The sequence below is a fragment of the Adelges cooleyi genome, unplaced genomic scaffold (genome assembly GCF_023614345.1).
Source record: "Adelges cooleyi isolate 19-005CV unplaced genomic scaffold, UGA_ACOO_1.1 ACOO_flye_CR_arks_rails_tigmint_CR_PRNA_2, whole genome shotgun sequence".
Classification (NCBI taxonomy): Eukaryota; Metazoa; Arthropoda; class Insecta; order Hemiptera; family Adelgidae; genus Adelges; species Adelges cooleyi.
The window spans coordinates 8,599,149-8,617,580 of NW_026095860.1; the positions used below are offsets into that span (position 1 = coordinate 8,599,149).

Genomic DNA, 18,432 nt, shown 5'->3' on the forward strand with positions numbered 1-18,432 from the left:
ACATAAACAAATCTGGATTACTCTTACAGTTTTACCAGTAAAACATGTTCCTGTGTGCCGTGGCATTATATTATTAGGTACAATATTATTTTTGCAAAAATTGGACACACTGCATCTTATGGTCCAGTCATCGACCATCTGAGTTATGACGTATCATTTCTTTCTGTCTTTTCGAAGAATAACCAATAGCTTTTCTGATAATTAGTGAAACAACGATCAATTATTTTTTACGATCGATTTTTTTTTAGTCTCAACATATTTTAGACAACATTTCGCATTGCTAAAAATGTATTTATAGTTTCACATTTAAAGTAAGCAATTCACGAAAAACTGACCGTAAGTACCTACTTCTATTTTTTGTCATAATTTTACATAGAAACTAAAACGACTTTGTCTACGCCCTAATAATCATTGAACAAAAGAAAAAATTACGAATATTTTATGTTATAATTATATGTACTTACTTGATATTATTTTTACCTAAATTCTCAAATGATTACCATTTTTTGACACATCTATGTAAACCATAGAACTAAGAACAAGTATAAGTCTTAAAATATGAACTGCTGACACCTTTTAAAAAAAATTGTTTTGTTTAAATTTGCCGTATTTAACACAACTGTAATATCATGCATTATATTATAATTAAATAATTAAGAACCGTTGGCAGGTCAAAAAGGAATAATTAAGCCTAATTTTCCTACTCTGCCACACATCAAATGCCAAATAGTCATATTGTAATTCGTTTATACACTGTTTTGGGTTCAATAAAGTTGTATGCATCACAAATACTGTTTTCGCACATTTAAAAAAGGCAAAATTTTAGGTTTTTTTTTTGCTAAGAAGTCTAAACTTCTAGAAAAAAACAAAAATGTCTGTTACTATGTTTCTGATTTACTGACACATTTGGTTATGTGCATAAGTATAACTTACAGGCCTACTTCGAATACGTTTCTAAATTCGGTTTATTTAGTTCCTACTTATAATTATTAATTGTTAAATACATCTGTGCCGTCGAGTATAGGGTTTGTTTTGTCTATTCTATTTTTAGCTCAGTTAGGTAACGTACTTGAACTAAAAACATACAAAAACATTATAATTGACTACTCGAATTCCGGGACAGATTATGATTTTTAAATAGTTTAAATTTGTTGATAGTTTATTCTATAGTAAAACTTGGTCATAAATTTTATTTAAACAGTGACGTAGGCAGGTTTTTTTTCGGGGAGGGCTAACCTTTGACTTACTGAAAAAGTGCCATACTGTTATTAATAATTTATATTTTCTGAAATTTCGGGGAGGGTTGCAGCTTCTCAGCCCCTTCCTTAAATACGCCACTGTATTTAAATTCGTCTCGTGCACAACTCTGTTTAAATGACGTTATCATATTTAAGTACATTAAATAAGAAGAGGGACGTAAAGCTCCACCAATTTTTTTTTTAGACAAATGAGGAGTTAAATCTAAAGTGTTAATAGCCATTGGCTTTTGATTTTGAATTATATGGATCGGTATAACGAAAACTATAAATAATAATTACATTCAAAACATTTCGTCCAACTGAAATACCTATGTACAACAGTTATGTGATATTTTAAATAAGTAATTTTTGTTAAGTATATTTTTAATTATTTGAATACATTTTTGTTTTAAGATGTCGTACTGCGAGAGAATTCGAAAATTGTGTCGTATTTGCGGCAATATTGGTACTATGAATATATATGGATCCCTCGGACAATCGTTGGACCTTGCCGATAAGATCAACAGTTTACTACCTATTAATGTATATTAATATAATATATTTGTTCAAAATAACAAATAAAATAAGTAAATAACTTTGTGTTTATTTACAGGTTACCCTCAATGATCGTTATTCTTCAATGGCATGTGAAAGTTGCGTTAACCAAGTCACAACCATAAGCCGTATAGTTAAAACTGGTATTCAGACAAACGAACTTATGGCGAAGTTTTCAGAATCGAACAATTTTGATAAGGCATTTAGAGATTCAACATAGAAAACAGTGTCCGTTTAGGTTCAAAAAATACCTCTATAATTATTATTACTTTTGTGATTTTAGACATTTCGGGAAAGAATGTTACTATTGTGCCGTATCTGTGGAAATCCAGGATCGATAGATATTTTTGATTATAACGTAGGACAACCGTCGAATTTGCTAGCTGATAAAATAAATGCCTTCTTGTTGCTTCATGTATGTATAGTGTGATAATAATTTTCAAACAAGTGTTGAGTTAAACTAAATAAGTAAATTTTGGCTCTTTATTAATTAAAAAGAAACTGTGTTCATTAAAACTAAAAGAAATCTATGAATTGTCGCATATTTTTCAGGTGTCCCCTGAAGACCAGCTTTCTTTGAAAATTTGTCAGAAGTGTGTTAGTCAAATAGAAGATGTATACCCTGTGTTTGAATTTTGCCATAACACCACAAAGCTCATGTCAGCTATTGTTGGCAATCTGGGGAATGCACCGCATAAAAAAGTTTTTGTTACAAAAGTAATTTCATATAACTACATTATGTATTTTTCAATTATAACTTAAAACTTAAAACATTATATTTTAAAAATTATTAATTCTTTTATCAATAAACTGTAATGTTTATAGTTTATAAAGTGACACTAAAAGTACTTCTACATTTCCTTTTATAAGCAATAAATAATTGTTTGATTTATGTAGGTCACAGCTATAAACAACTTTAAGAGAACCAATCTACTTGAATTGGATGACATTGAACAGGTAAAAACGGGCATTATGTAATTATGTTATAAGTTAATACTTTTATAATTATTCAAATCAATTTCAATAATATTACACGCATACAGAGTTGTGTAAAAATAAAAATTAATAACTGATTAATCAAATTAAATAAAAAATATTCATTGAATATTTGTTGTATTTACGAATAATTGTATTCATTAATATAATTTGGATTTATGTATAGGATAAGTAATATTAACACATTATTTTTGTTTTATTCATGAAATGATTATACCTATTCAAGAACAATGAATAAATAAATTCATTAATAATTTGGAAAAAAATGTATCTTGGTTCTTACATTTTATAGGAAAACAAAGAAAATTATAACTTTGAAGCTGCTGATATTGTAGGGAAAAAAAAACCACACAAGAGTAAAAATTTCATTTGTGTGACCCGGGAGTTTTTTGAAAAAACAAATAAAACACAATGTCTACGCTGCACACTTACCTTTACTAATGGTAAAATAGTCAAAGACATGTAAATTGATTATTATTCTTCAGAATAACATAAGTATAATTGTTTATTTCAAGGTAAAAACCTAAGATACCACATACTCATGAGTCATAACTTGAAAAAACTGGATTGCCTTCATTGTTTTCGACGTTGTTCAAATGTGTTGGAGTTTGAAAGTCATGTAAAGTTGCACTACCCTGAACGATATTTTCCATGTGATTTGTGTATGTTCTCCTTCGACAGTCTCCAGAATTTAGTCCATCACATCAAAGCACACAACGTACCTAGCATTAAAGGTTGGGCACAAGCTTACGGTCTTACAAACAACACCTATGAGTTTAAATGTTATTATTGCGACAAAACATTCATGTCAGAGATGTCGAAACTGTACCATGAACGTACACACTACATGTCTTACATGTGTGAAATGTGTGGCAAACAGTTGCCGAACAAGTCTCAATTGGTCGTGCACCTACGGCAACACACCGGGGAAAGGCCGTATCAATGCGTAAACTGCAATTCGTCATTCAAGTGTTCGTCGACCTTACGTCAGCATGAAGCCATACACACCGAAAAGAAATACAGCTGTGAAGTGTGTACACGTGCATTTAGTCGTCCGGAGAAGGTTCGTATACACATGAGAGTTCACACAGGTGAAAAACCGTATAAATGCATAAAGTGCAATAAGAAATACCAACAAAAAAATGATCTGAACAGACACGCAAAAAAGAAACACCCCCTTACAACTTACAATGCAAGTAACCTTAGATAAAATGGGTTTAATGCCCATCAAGCATATGAATATTAACTGTAAAATTATTGATCATTAATTTATTTTCGATATTTTAAATAGTAAAATTTAATTTAAACATAATTAATATCTGTGATATTATTTAGATATGTTTGAACAAATATGAAATTGTTTAACTTTAGATTTTCAAATAGTTACATCTTTTTTTAATGTTTTAAATATATGTTATATATTTATAATAAAATTGATACATTTTTAAAAATGTACAAATGTTTAAATTATTTTTTATTTGATTTCAATTTCTTGCTATAACTTGTACTAAGTGCCTGTAAACTGTTTGGATTGCAGTTTAGTACCAAATTAACAAAGGTTAATGCCATCATGAGTCCATTAGACATAAGCTCTTTAATTGCGGGATCTTGGACCGAGTTGTAAGTCAGGACTGCATCAATTCCCGGTGTGATAGGCGTAATATGTTCAGGAAAATTACCTTTCAACATCGATTCGGTTATCGTTTGCGATGAAATTATTTCTGTCCCAACAATTATTCTAAACAGCCTAGCGTGCAAACGTGCTTTCATGAGTACTACTTTACTATCTTTCTCATCTACAAAATTTAAATATCACTACGTATTAAACAAATAAATATATATATGTATTGTTAATTTCTATAAAAAAAGTTACTGGTATTTGTGGATAGATCCTTCATTTGACTACTATTGATAAGTGCAATGAGCATAGCAAGTGTTTGTAGTTTTATATAAAAAAGATTGGCTCCGGCAACATTCACGTTGCTAGGCATTTTCATATAGTTTTCTATTAAGTATGCATCGCCTTGTGGTAAATCTTTCATTATGTCGACGACCTATGCAAATCCAAATTCTATATCAAGAGCCAAACAATGATAGCTAATTACTTACAGAGTTATAAATGTCGTTCAGGTTAAATTTATACATGTTTTCTGGAAAGCAAAGCATTTTCCAATCGACCAACATATTTCCATCTCGTAAAAATGAAGTGCAAGTTAGATACCGTCCAGATATTTGTAAGGCAACAATTTTATTAATTGACTAAAAATTGTTTCACCCTAATTAGTTGTATATCCATAAAAAAAATTATATAACTTGTTGGTTTTACCTTTTTTCTCTCTTCTGAAAGTATTGGTGTACAGTAATTGATTTTTCTACTAGCTTTCGGCTTAAATTTGGTAACTTTCTGAACATCACTAAAATACCTTATAAAGCGAATTGAACGACATCCGAGAAGTTTCATTATCACTAGTATAAAAACGATAAGTATTAGCAAATAATAAGGTTTCATACAAAATTAATAACAAACTTTGAGCATTCACATTTTTTTTTATTACATACTATAGAATGTTACAGGTTTTGGTATTACAGAAAAACTACATGATATCATATTGTATTATTTAATATAACACGAATGTTAATGGCTTAAAACATAACGGCCTTTAAGTATCCTTCTTTGCAACGTTCTACGTCCATTTAGCGTTGCCATTTTAGTCCACCAGCCATGTTTCCTAATACGTTTCGCTTCATTCGGTCTTGGAAAATGATTTCGAGTTTTCGTACGAATCAAATCAACTGACCACGGGTTTAGAAGTTCTGGTTTTAAAAAGCTCACGGGTTTCACACCAATAGACGGAAGTCCAATAATATGTCTAAAATATAATATTGATTATAAAACATTGTATTAGACTGTTTTATGTTTCAAAAACAACAAATAGTTACTTACTGAAAAGAATTGCGTAGAATACTGCCGAGGGACATTTTAAAACCAACCTCTTAAGTTATAAATATAGAAAATATATAATATACTAATCGCACTTACTTGTAGTTTCTCATCTAATTATACATAATAAAGACCCACTAACTTTTCATGCTTTTATACTTTAGTCGACTATTATCAACGTGCATTCAGATTTACACTGATGACTGAACGCATGTGTTTCTTATCTGACAACATGGCAACATTAATAGGTATTCCAGCAAGTTGCACGCGGCAGCCATTTTACGGTTGTCAAAAGTTGCCGACATACCTTATTTTTTATTATCATTTTGCCAGATAAGACATGATTCCTCGGCATATGTTAATGAAAATTGGAATTTGGAAATCAGTAATTTTATTTGAGTGGTATGTAATTACAAAGGCAATATTAAGAATACGTCATACCCTTTAGAAATAATCGTAAAAACGTGCAAGTCAAAGCGAAATGGCCATAGAACATAGTAAAAAAATGTTAAAAAGAGAGAAAAACTTTAACTAAGGTTATCTTGTCTCTTGTCGATTTTTTTTAGAAAACTTACATTTTACCTTAGGAAATACACGCACTTCAAAAAAGTAAAAAAGGTCAGAATTAAGGCTAATAAAAGAAAAAAAAATGTCAGATTTAAAAAATATGTAAATTGTGAATGTTAGGTTACTAATAATATAAAAAAAAACGACGAGAGAACCTAGATAAAGTTCTCATTATTATATATTATGTAAAAAATAAATTTACGATTATTATTTAGATTTTAGTCAATAATAGAGAATATGCGTAGCTGTGTTTAGATGACATTTTTTTATCGTTATCAAGGATGCTGTGATAGTCCGAAAATCAAATCCACTACCAAAAAGTCATAATTAATGGACTCATCATTTATTACACATCACAGTTTAAACTTTAACCTTTAAATTAAGATTTTTCAAAAAATTGTCTATACCTAACTCCTTAATAAATAGAGATATGACGTCTTCTTAAAAAGCCCATTTTCATTTTTCTGGTATTTTATAGCCCACCTGAATTCAACGACTCTTTGATTAATCGACTACTTATCTACTGTTCCTATGTGCAGTAGAAAAGGTATCTATTGTATTGGTATTGGTTCTGCATTATATGTTTTTATTTTATATATTTGGGTATGGTATCCCCACAATAAATATCCACTGTTGGGCTATTATTATTTAAGCAAACTTCTGTAAAACGTACACGTACTTTTTTGGACCAAGAGTTTACCCTTTTTTAAAAAAATTAAAAATGTAGAAATTTTTAAAAGTACAGTACGGTAACAGTCGTATAAGTAAACACAAACCAATAATTACCAAATAATTGTTTTAATGTTTTTAAGAGTAGTTATAGAACTTAGGATCTTAAAGCTGGACTGTTGGTAAAACTTGTGCGTAGGATATAAAATAAAAAACCTAATAAACGAATTATAAGCATATTTATTGCAGTTATTCATAACATACAATTGTTACTTTTTGCCATTAGCTAATGAAGTCGCAGTGTACAAAATATTTAGTTTAAATTTAATTTTAGTGTCTTCAACATTGTTATAACTTATAATATAATATCATTATGCTATACTTCAGCCGAACTCTTAATTCGATAATTTTTTTCAACTTCCTTATCATCAAGCGTTGGTAAGATTTTCACACTGAATATTTTACTTGCATACTCTTGCCAATTGTCTGGTAATAACCTGAAAAATAACAAAACATGTTGTATCAACAGTGCCGAAGACCATGGGGCTTGTATATAATAGTATAAAAGAGTAGTAGGTATGTAACAGTAAAAGAGTAGGTATGTAACAGTCAACTGTTCTAAAATGTATTCCTTAAGCTTAAATAACAAGCGCCTTCCCCATCCAAAAAAAAAAAACTTTCTGTATATGGTACTGGTACCTATTCAGTATACATAGACCTACTAAAAAGTAAAACTATAAACTATTTGAAAGTATAAACAAAACCTCGTTTCCTAATAAGATTAATAATACCTCTTAGCTTGAGATCATTATAATGTTGGTTAGAACTTAGAAATGGACAATATATTTGTTTTGTACTTTATATTTCTACCATTTAATATCAGGGTAAATTTGATAATAATACAAAACAATAATTTTTCTTCTAGGCCATCTCAATAAGAAATTAACTTACTAGAGAAACTAACTTAAAACTAAAAGACTAAATTGTTGATTTATAAAAAAAACATGCACAGTGGGGTTGGGTCATATTGGGATATAGTAAGCATATTGGGGTCGGGGAGGTCACAGATTAAATGGTATAATTAATTGAGCATTAGGTATCACAAAACAAATAAGAAAATTAAACGATTTCAAGTCAGGCTAGCTTGTAAGTATAGTAGTGGAATACCTGCCAAACGCCACTAAACACATTAAGTGGTTGGGCACTGAAAATATCCTCCGGTTTTCAAGTATTCCATTCATTATTATTTCAGCGGCATACGAGGTTGGCATTGCGGGTAGTCTAAAAATAAAACAATTTGATCAACTACAATGTTCAGTCCGATTGTCCGTTGGTCATTTGAGGCAGTTACCTAAGTTCCCAGGAGGTGGAAATGTCCGGGGTGGTATCTATGAAGTACGGACACACCGTCGTGGACACTACGTTCGAGTTGAGAGATTTCAATTCGTTGTGCAAACATTCCATCATACCTGCACACCTCGTTAAAGTACTTAAGAAATTCAAATTCTATTATAATGATATTAGGGGCCGTGTTTACCGTTTGTCGCCCACTTGGTGGCCGCATACGAGGACGCGCTAGCCAGTCCGCTCATCGACGACATGGACGATATAGCGACGATTTGTCCGCTATTCCTTTCTAGCATTGACGGAAGTATTTCTCTGTTTACCTGAGAAAACAAAACGCACCACACACATCAATAGTCGCGTTCGTGTCAAGTGTTAATTTCGATTTTAATTTTTAAATCCAAGCCACAGGAGTAGGGAGCTTTTGTTAAGGGTATCTGATCTGATTAGCGATGACATCAGCTGAGACGCTCGTGGAGGTCACGCGATACCTCTTGGCACTTAGGTAATTTATACTAAATCAACATAGCTTTAACTATGGGTACACTCAGTGTTAACCGGTGTCTCATTAGGTACGACGATATACGCTAGTGTCTAAGGTATCAAAATGTATATCAAGAACCGAGGCGAGGGTGAGATAATATTGTACTGATGGATGAAACGTGTTGCCAATTAGAAGGATTTGGAAAATAAGAGCCATAATATGTTTTGTTATATACTGTCATAGACCTCGGATTACTGAAAGTTAAAACAATCTCTAGGCAAACTTACCCAATATTGTCCTAGTAAGTTGACGTCCACAATGTCTTCGATGATCTTGTCGGAGTTGGGGGTGACATACAAGTGACCTTTAACTATCGCCGCGTTATTCACCACTATGTCCACCTGACCCCACTCTTTTTTGATCGCCTCGTGCATTGATTTGATCTGATCCCTCTTGGTTACATCTACTGCGTAAGCTCTGGCCACACCACCGGCATCTTTGATCGCTTGAGCCGTTTGGATGGCACTATCGCCGTTCACGTCCACACAAGCCACTTTGGCGCCCAACCTGTAGAATCTCATGGAAAGCTCACGCCCCAAACCCTGGCCGGCTCCGGTAATCTAATTAGGCAATATTATAGAGTTCATTATTACAATACCATTGAAATACCAATCATAAAGGACGAATAGCTGCAATGATAAACGATCAGTCTTAAAACAAATGTTTCCAATCAAACCTAAAGTTCTCTTACAAATACATTTTTTATTTTTCTATTCTAGTTACATCACATTCCACCTCTACATTATCCCATTTCCGAAAAACTAATTTTTTATTTAAATTACTTGTCCACTATCCAACATTCTGTATAGTTAGTAAAGACCTCATATCGATTTTCATATGAACATTTTAATATATTTAAATCACTTACCACGACTATTTGACCTCTGATTATTTTTTTCTGAGATCCGATAATTTGTTTGACCATTGCCAATAGAACTGTCGGTATTATAAGTAAAATACATAAAGCTATCTGAAAAAGTAATTTGATCGGATCAGCCGGTAACAGTGCGTAGCTGTTGTTCGTGTTTGCCATGTTGGAAGTATGATATGAACTTATAGGCAAAAAGTTTAGAGACTCGTTTGCGTACCACAGCAAAACAGTTTAAGAAAGTAAAACGCTTAGGTTGATAAGTGTTACGACGTTAAAAACAATATAATTGATAATAAAAACTAATATTGTTAATAAAGTATAATACTGTGTAATTATCAATATACACGGTTATTTTACCTATTGTAAAATAAACGCTATTAATTAAAACATTTTTATTAGTAATGTGAAGACCATTATTAAAATTAGTAATTGTTGTTTATGGTTGATATAAGTATGTAATAATAAAATAAATTGCAACAATAATAATAATAAAACACAATGATATAATAATTAACAAAAAATGTATACGTAAATTTATTCACAGTAAATTTTGATTTTTAATTATTTAATATTACTTAATTAATTGTACGTAGTTATACAAGCACAATTTTCTGACTCAAACACAATTTATTGCTCTACCCCTAGATTGTTGTTATTCTTCAAAAAGAGGAAATATACAAAATTTCAGCCTTCTAGTCAACACTAATTAGCATATTTTCTCCATTTCATTTACATTTGAAAAATCACTTTGAATAAAAAAGTTATCAACTAAAACTAATTTTTTATATTTGAAAAAATTATCTGAAAGCTAGCACTTCTGCCTTCAAAATGTCTCAAGATACATTTATAACTTTTTCTATTTTTAAATAAGTAGGTAACAATAGCGGAAAAACGAATATTATTAAAACGTTTTTTCATATAAGTATCGTGTATGTATACATATTTTAGTTTTATTTTAAAAAATTGGACAAAACTAAAATTGTGTTATAATACATTATAAAGTTATTAAAATTTGTATGGATAATGCTATTTTCGGCAACTTTTGGCGCGGCAACTCGACTGTTATTTTTCCTACCTGCCATTATAGTCTTTTTTTATTTTAATTTTTTTAAACAATACGGACAAATATCTAATTAACAATGAGAAATATAACATGGTAAACCTGAATAATAAGATAAAATAGATACAATATAACAGGGGTTGAATGAACTGGTTACAGCCAAAAACCGCACATTTCATCGGTTTCCAGGTAAGTACCGGTTCCAGGTGAATACCGCACACTTATATTGGGTAAAAAGAGGTACAAGAGGTACGTAATAAATGAATTGTAAACGCAAGGCTTCTAATGACATTCAAGAGACACCGCAAAAAATAATACGCTGAGAGATGTCATCCATAGAAAATAATACGATAATAGGAAGTAATGACGTAAGCTTAATAAGAGTATTCAAAATATTGTCTGTCCAATTGAAAAACAAGTTAGTTAATAGGCACATTTTAATATTTTTAATACATCATTTTGAATGATATTGGGTTCATTTTTAGGAACACTTGTTTAAATGTTGGGAAGAACTTTTTAGGGACGGGGATCGTTTGAAATTTCTTTAAAACGTTAGAAATGATTTCAGCAAATAAAATTAAAATTTTTTTTTTTAATTTTTTATCTTAAATTTTTCAACATATAAATTGTACCAAAAAAATGTTTTTAGAATATATATATAAATAATAGTTTATACGTCATTATAAAATGTGCGGTTTTTGAATACAGCAATGTTAAAAAGTGTGCGGTTTTGCCCTGTGTTTTATCATCTATATTTTGAAGTCAATGAATAACCAGTTAACTGTTATTAATAAAAGTAAAAATTTAACTTTATTTATACATATATTTATGTACAAGTTTTTTTGATTTTTTACGTTTATTGATGGATGTTATTTTTTTAAACTTTTTTGTGAACATTTCCATCGAATGGAATGTACTAGTATGTGTTGTTTGGTACACGAATAATTATTGTGTATAATTTTTTTGCCTTCCTTTAAAACAATAACACCATTTTACACCTATACACTTTGCAATAAGTACTAAAAATATATAGGTAATACCTACATGCATTTATAAAAAAAACAAAGATAACAGTTCAATAATAGGTAAACAGTTTTCTAGAGATAATAAAATATCGTTTTTTTTTGTGGTGAAAAATATTATAGAAAAATATTATAAAAAATATTATAAAACATTCGGACTTCTTATCCGACTTTCAAAATGCCATCTGGAAATATTTTTTAAAAACAGCCTCGTTTGAGTCATTAGCTCATTAATGAATAAAATGTGAAATAATTACTCCTTAATAATATGTCATGCTGGCAGCACAACTAACACCATTAATAATCGTATATTGTATACAAGTATTGTTAGTGTTAGCATTACTGAGAGGCGGTTTTTTTAGGGGCGGCGATTTGTCCGGCGGCGTTTTGTCGATTTTTTGTCCGGCGACGTTTTGTCGATTTTTTGTCCGGCGGCGTTTTGTCGGGCGATCTTTTGTCGTGTTTCCGTTTCCCGGTGTGCAAACATTACCTATTAATATGCGTCGTTGGATATTGGTACGTTTTTTAGATTTAGAATACATATAATTATATATAGTATAGTAGTATATTACATTTTGCTTAAACCAAATTATCAAATTAATTAGATGTACAAAATTCTTATCTTTTTCAAACCGCTGTGTGTGGTGATAACGATACATTTCATATTTTTTGTTGAAAAATTTGTTGACATATATATCTACTATTTATTTTCAATTAAAGAACTTACTGACTTATTTTATATATATGTAAATTATTTGTTTTAGGCCAATACTATAGTGAAATCATAACTGATGCGTGTCCGTTTAGAAGATTGATTGCTACTTCTATCTACTCTGTCTTTAGTTAATACAATAAGTAGTTATTATTGTTACCATTGGTTACAGACTGTTATCCTATGCCGTCACCGATTAATTTGCCTGCGGCCAACAGAAAACTTACACTGTAGAAGTTCATTTTTTGTTATTTATGAAGTATTTTTTAATAATTAGTGCCTATCTAATCTCTACACTCAACCCTAATTTAAATTGACAGTTTTTTTTTTCATTATACAGTGTCTTAACCGACTTCTCTTAACGCTTTAGTTTCTAAACATGCACACACGTACAATACTGATGTACAAATAATTAAAACATTAATTATTTCACATTTTTTTGTTAAAGCTGTACAATTATGATCACTACATAGAATAAAAATTATTTTAGTTTTTTTATATATTTTTTTAATGATATATTATTTCACGTTAAATTGGCATTATTTGAATATATTTTAATTATTTCATTTAGTAGGATGATTTACCTATATAAATATGTATGATCACTATCAAATACTATCACTAACCGTTTGGGGTTCTTAAAATTGTTTTTTGACTTAATTTGTGGTTTTAATATTTTAACTTTGGAAAATTCTGACATTGTAGGTAAGCTATGTGGAAATCAACAATTCAAGCTAAAAAAAATCTAATAATTGTCATTAAAGTTGAAAATATAGTTTGAATTCTTTGAAATTGACAAACATATAACTTTACTTTTTTAAATCATGTATCTGATTTCACTTTCCAGATAATTTTTTTTTTAGGAAGTATTATTGTAAATTATTTAGTAGAAAAACATTTATTGACCTATCTAAAAATAACATAATACATGGATTAATTAAAAAAAAAGTTTATTGTTGTTAAAATAATAATATATATATATATATATATATATATAATGAAAAATGAAAAATATTTTTTTAAATAATAATAATAGTATATTCGATGCACTGAATAAAAATTGTTCAGATCTAAAAACAATAGATTTTTAGTTTTATACACCTGGGGCTACTTTTGTGTGCTTAAAATTTATATACATTATTGACATAAAATATCTGTGTTCATTCCGCTCTAATAAGAAATAACTATATTATATGATCTAATTTATTTTAATCACATTATACATAGCAACATCTTATGCTATTGTAATCATTCCAGTTTTTACTCCCTGGCTTTATAATACTTATTTAACCAACGAATAAATGCATTTTTACACAGTCTTATAATAAAAAATTATAGGTATGTTTTTTAAAAGCATCAGCAAAAGTCCCTATATCATCTTTTTAATTCTTAAAACAGTTGTCTTTAGATTATTTTAGCGTTCAACATTCTGTGTTCTTAGACCGTTTTTATGAGTAGTAATCAAAAATCAAAAAAATTGTCTGAACATTTATTTTTACTAACTATTTAATTTTTTATATTATATGTATGTATATATATATTTTTTTTTTTTGAGCTGCTGTTGATATAGCTTGAACTAAATTAGATACTTATTAATATTGACTATTTTGGTTTTTTTGTGGTGTGATTTCAGACATAGGGCATTATTAAAACATAAAAATAAAATATTAATTTCAAATCATTTTATTGCATTTTAACATTTTGAAGCATGGTGGTATAAGTAATATACCACTTTTTCAAAAAATAGCCTACTCTCGCACAGTGGTATATATTTATTACCACCTTCATAATCATGTTCAGAGAAAATCAGAGAAAAAAATGCTGTGCTTCAAAGGGTTAAAATTTATATTGAAAATCAACATTTAATTTACTATTTTATTATTTATAAAAGTATAATATAAGTATTCGCTCCACCCTAAAAAGTATAGTAAATCTATAGATTTTGCTATATTTTTTTAAATTGATACTACATAATGAAAAATCAAATTATTTTTAAATTTTTGATTATTATCATTTAGTAGGATGAATTGTTGGTTAGCCATCTAAAAATATATCAACATATGGATTTATACCTTTCATGGTTTACTTAAAAAAGTATTAATGTATATATCAATTTGTCTATTATGTATAAAATATGTCTGGATAAGTATAAAATAATATAGGTATTTTATGCACTGAATATTATTATTATTATTATCATTTTGTACTCTGACCGTTTTTATAATCACCGCCGGACACTCCAAATAATCAAAAATATTTGCTACAAATTATTTTTACTTATTAGTCTTCAATTATTTTCCTATTTAATATATAGTATGTACTGATTGGCCTCTAGACATTTCATTCATGTGATTTACTCTTGAATTCTTAAACACTTATGAACTTCTGTTAAACCACCAGACCTTTAATATACATATTTAATGCATTATGCTGTTGGTTACATTCTAAAAGTACAGTACGTCATTACCGAACAATGGCATAGACGGTGATTTCTGAACAAATAAGGATTTTAATTCAACCAATATCTAGACATATAACGTATACGTTTGAAAAAGTTTTGTTGCACATAGGAACACCATATCAGACATATAGCCGACTGTCTTCCAAACATTTCTTTCTATTTTTAACCATAGCTATTACCAAGCCCGTGAAGTAAACAACACCTCAAACAATTCAAATTAAAAAAAAAAAAATTGTTCTTTAAGCAAGTAGCACACTCGCTTTAGTAGTAGGACGTTTCTGATCTGACAGATAGCTAGACTTGCACTACAGTTAACCGGTACTTAGCTTGCAAAACACTTTTTTGAAACTAAGTATGAACTATGATTACTAGATAAAGGTACGATGAATTATAACGGTGTACTTTAAAACGTAGTGAGCTGACTCGACACCGTGGCCGGGCACCCCCCCTCGGAACTGCTGTGTACAGACATATAACATACTACGTTTAAACAAATTTTATTTCACAAAGGTAAACCTTAACAGACATTTAGCTGACTGCCCTCTAGACATTTTTATCTGTTTTCAACTTATAAAATTAAGCGGGATTACACCGGCCTATATTGATGACGTGGTCTATAATATAACAACTTTTACCAAAGACAATTTCCATTGTACACTTTTCCCAATGGCCAGCTTCTTATCAAGTCTCTTTAACTTTTTAAAATTTTAATTTAAACTTAATTTTAAACCTGCTACCTCCTCATAGACTGTAGCCTACAAACCTAGGATATTTTTAGTTGGCGGAGCGAAGCGACGGCTCCGAGCGAGCGAATGCCAAAACACTCGGAGACCTGCCGTCCTTATCAGTTATCTATACGAATTCCGCCCGCTGATAAGGAACTGGACATTGGTAGTTCATACAAATTGGTAAAAGTGGTAGCAACCCAAGTAAGCAACACCGGACACTTGATATTTATTAACCGTCTAACTTCTAGACTATTCTTTTCAATTTAAAATTAAAAAAAATTACAGATACATAGCTAGACTTACTCTACACTTAATCAGTACCTAGCTTGCAAAATATTTGTCCATAACTAGGTATGAATTCTGATTACTAGATACAGCCTATAGGTACCATGAATTATAACGGCATTCCTTTAAGACGTATTGCGATGGCTCGACACCGTGGCCGGCGCAGCCGGGCACCCCCCTCGGAATCTGTGACCTCCCCGAAAATACTTTGCAGCGAGGGGACGTGAGCGTGCCCGGCGTAGCCGGGTACAGTACCGGGAATCTGTGACCTACCCGCCCGACTCGGGGGCCTGGGAGCGGAGCCCCCAGCTAGAGCGAAGCTCTAGTTATAATAATAATTAATTAAAAAATAATAAACAACGAATCATTTGTTGAATACAATTTTAAAAATTTTTTTTTTTAACAACACAATTAAATCATCACTTAAAATACATTTTCTACATTAGAAAACGGGCAATAAATATCTTAAAAATAAGTACAATGGCAAATGCCGAATCACAAACATGACGCGTTTTTTTGGGAAGTTAATTGAAAATAAAAGTAATTTTTCGCGGTCACGCAGTAACCAAGGTCGAAGGTGCAACTTGTAAGGATACTGCTGGTAACGGTTTACGATCTCCTACCTTGCGCGACGTCGACGTGCCACCAGTCGTAACCGATGAAGTCTTTGAGTTGGCCGCCGATGGCTTTACTACGGCCTTCATGGACACCGTAGTCTTGACGGTTATCACTGCGGGGGTGGCTGGGTTGTCCACCGTCTTGACGACCACCATGTCGGCGGCGTTGTTACTGGACTTCGCTAGACCGTGCTTGTCGTCCGCAACGGAATGAGTCTCCGTCGCTTTTACAGTGGTCGCTACTAGTTTTTCAGCGACAACCTTAGTCGGTGCTGCCGCAGATGGATTTTCCACAGTCTTCATGGCGACCATTTCGGGTTTGACGTTTTCTGTCGATTTTTTCGAATTGTTGTCCGTTTCAGTCTTCGCTCCGACCGATTCGACGGGTCTCACTGATTTTTTGGCGCTCACTTGAATTTCTGAAGACTTAACCGGAACCGAGTCTTTCTCCGCCGTCTTCTTGACAACCGTTTCTTCAGACTTGCCGACGCTTTCTGACGGCCTGTCCGGTTGTCTCGAAGTGTCAACGGGCCCGGCAGAGATCTTAGGGCTGACCGCGTTTCCTTGGAGCTCGACTGCCTTATCGTTCACCTTGATAGTCGCCGGGTTCTCCTTTTCATTTGGTTGTTTCACAGTCTTGACGGCTAACGTTTCGACGGGGTTGTCCGCAAAGGCGTGCTTTTCGACTGATTCCGGCTTAACGTCGAGCGCCGCGGCCACAATCGAGTTTGGAGACTTCACAGTTGAGTCGGCGACCAAAGCTAGTGCGCCCTCGAGTGTCGGCTCGACGGGTTTATCCAACGTTTTGACGACGACCATTTCGGCGGGTTTGTCCGCGATGACCGACTGAACGTCTGCAGTCACGACTGCGTCTGTGTTTTGAGACTTAACGATAGATTCGGCGACCGAGACTTCGACCGGTTTCTCCACGGTCTTGACGATCACCATTTCCGAGGGAGACTTGGTTACCGTGTTGACGGCTACCAATGCTTCAGGTTTTCCGTCGTTTTCAGCAGCGACAGTGATACTGTCGACTATTTCGGATACTGGCGTGGGTCTGCTCAAAGTCTTTACGGCTACCATAGTATTGTCTTCTGCGGGTTTTACTTCGGTATTACCGATTGTTGATTGCGATAGAATTTCACTCGGGTAGGATGCGACGCCATTGGGTTTAGTGATTAAATTTTCTTCGTTACCGAATTTCATATCGGCGGTAGACTCGACAGCGTTCGATAGCTGAGCCGACAACTTATCCATTGCCGACGGGTCAGACTGTTCTTCCGGTCCGGCTTGCGTTTCAGGTATATTGTTTTCAATGTCTGTATTAGCGCCGTTTGGTGTGTTCGGTCCGCTTCCGCCGGTGCCGTAATTGTTATTCTCTGGTGTATTCTTCTCGGTGGTTACCTTTTCTGGTTTGTTCTTCTCGGTGGTTACCTTTTCGGGTATGTTTTTCTCGGTGGTGGTCGCACAGTTCTTTTGCTTTTTTCTCGAATTTCCGTTGTGCCGGCGTTCGTACATTTGGAGCGTCTTATCGCCCAGCAGGCCAGACCTCCGTGACAGGAACTCGTCGCTTGGCAAAAACAGTAAAGCCACGTCTTCTAGGTCCACTTGCAGATTGAACTCACCATTCTGCCGTTGGTCGTACGTGACAGTCTTGCGGGACACCGGCGCCGCTAAGGTTAGCGTGCAGAACACGGCGGCCGCCGCGATCAGACGACAAATTGTTCGCAAATCGACCGTCATCGTACCGTTCAGCAATCGCACTGCAGTTTGATGTGTTGTGTGTTAGTCGTCCGCCTCGTTGCTGACCGCCGTTCATAAC

At 32.4% G+C, this 18,432-nt stretch overlaps 5 protein-coding genes across 5 annotated transcripts; 1 reads left to right on the forward strand and 4 right to left on the reverse strand.

Annotated features, from left to right (window-relative positions):
• The first annotated feature begins 183 nt into the window (after positions 1-183).
• LOC126833576 (zinc finger protein 431-like) lies at positions 184-4,030 on the forward strand. Its single transcript, XM_050564998.1, has 8 exons — positions 184-336; positions 1,653-1,781; positions 1,852-1,992; positions 2,077-2,208; positions 2,346-2,510; positions 2,691-2,750; positions 3,082-3,232; positions 3,305-4,030. The coding sequence occupies exons 2-8, from the start codon at positions 1,653-1,655 to the stop codon at positions 3,997-3,999; spliced, it is 1,473 nt and encodes a 490-aa protein (XP_050420955.1). The 5' UTR covers positions 184-336; the 3' UTR covers positions 4,000-4,030.
• A 153-nt stretch (positions 4,031-4,183) lies between these two features.
• Positions 4,184-5,969, reverse strand: LOC126833502 (uncharacterized). The gene is made up of 5 exons (XM_050564886.1): positions 5,830-5,969; positions 5,116-5,255; positions 4,899-5,048; positions 4,663-4,843; positions 4,184-4,585 (listed from the first exon to the last, which is right to left on the reverse strand). Coding segments are annotated over exons 1-5 (801 nt in total). The 5' UTR covers positions 5,831-5,969; the 3' UTR covers positions 4,184-4,256.
• Positions 5,317-5,898, reverse strand: LOC126833503 (39S ribosomal protein L34, mitochondrial). Its single transcript, XM_050564887.1, has 2 exons — positions 5,734-5,898; positions 5,317-5,659 (listed from the first exon to the last, which is right to left on the reverse strand). Exons 1-2 carry the CDS (start codon positions 5,766-5,768, stop codon positions 5,425-5,427), a joined length of 270 nt encoding a protein of 89 aa, XP_050420844.1. The 5' UTR covers positions 5,769-5,898; the 3' UTR covers positions 5,317-5,424.
• A 1,217-nt stretch (positions 5,970-7,186) lies between the features above and the next one.
• On the reverse strand, positions 7,187-9,968 carry LOC126833599 (short-chain dehydrogenase/reductase family 16C member 6-like). The gene is made up of 6 exons (XM_050565024.1): positions 9,723-9,968; positions 9,082-9,414; positions 8,504-8,633; positions 8,318-8,435; positions 8,134-8,247; positions 7,187-7,463 (listed from the first exon to the last, which is right to left on the reverse strand). The coding sequence occupies exons 1-6, from the start codon at positions 9,885-9,887 to the stop codon at positions 7,343-7,345; spliced, it is 981 nt and encodes a 326-aa protein (XP_050420981.1). The 5' UTR covers positions 9,888-9,968; the 3' UTR covers positions 7,187-7,342.
• Positions 9,969-16,360: 6,392 nt separating this feature from the next.
• On the reverse strand, positions 16,361-18,432 carry LOC126833777 (enolase-phosphatase E1-like). Its single transcript, XM_050565305.1, has one exon. The coding sequence runs from the start codon at positions 18,351-18,353 to the stop codon at positions 16,548-16,550; it is 1,806 nt and encodes a 601-aa protein (XP_050421262.1). The 5' UTR covers positions 18,354-18,432; the 3' UTR covers positions 16,361-16,547.

Bases quoted from the DNA above. Each gene is read 5' to 3' on its own strand.
- LOC126833503 (XM_050564887.1), bottom strand. From the start codon at position 5,768: ATGTCCCTCGGCAGTATTCTACGCAATTCTTTTCA. The intron at 5,660-5,733 runs GTAAGTAACTAT...ATTATATTTTAG, and splicing joins ATTCTACGCAATTCTTTTCA to ACATATTATTGGACTTCCGT.
- LOC126833502 (XM_050564886.1), bottom strand. The intron at 4,844-4,898 runs GTAAGTAATTAG...GGATTTGCATAG, and splicing joins TGAACGACATTTATAACTCT to GTCGTCGACATAATGAAAGA. The intron at 4,586-4,662 runs GTAACTTTTTTT...TAAATTTTGTAG, and splicing joins GGATCTATCCACAAATACCA to ATGAGAAAGATAGTAAAGTA.
- LOC126833599 (XM_050565024.1), bottom strand. From the start codon at position 9,887: ATGGCAAACACGAACAACAGCTACGCACTGTTACCGGCTGATCCGATC. The intron at 8,248-8,317 runs GTAACTGCCTCA...TTTTATTTTTAG, and splicing joins TCCACCTCCTGGGAACTTAG to ACTACCCGCAATGCCAACCT. The intron at 7,464-8,133 runs GTATTCCACTAC...GTTATTTTTCAG, and splicing joins TGTTTAGTGGCGTTTGGCAG to GTTATTACCAGACAATTGGC.
- LOC126833777 (XM_050565305.1), bottom strand. From the start codon at position 18,353: ATGACGGTCGATTTGCGAACAATTTGTCGTCTGATCGCGGCGGCCGCC.
- LOC126833576 (XM_050564998.1), top strand. From the start codon at position 1,653: ATGTCGTACTGCGAGAGAATTCGAAAATTGTGTCGTATTTGCGGCAAT. The intron at 1,782-1,851 runs GTATATTAATAT...GTTTATTTACAG, and splicing joins ACAGTTTACTACCTATTAAT to GTTACCCTCAATGATCGTTA. The intron at 2,511-2,690 runs GTAATTTCATAT...TGATTTATGTAG, and splicing joins AAAAAGTTTTTGTTACAAAA to GTCACAGCTATAAACAACTT.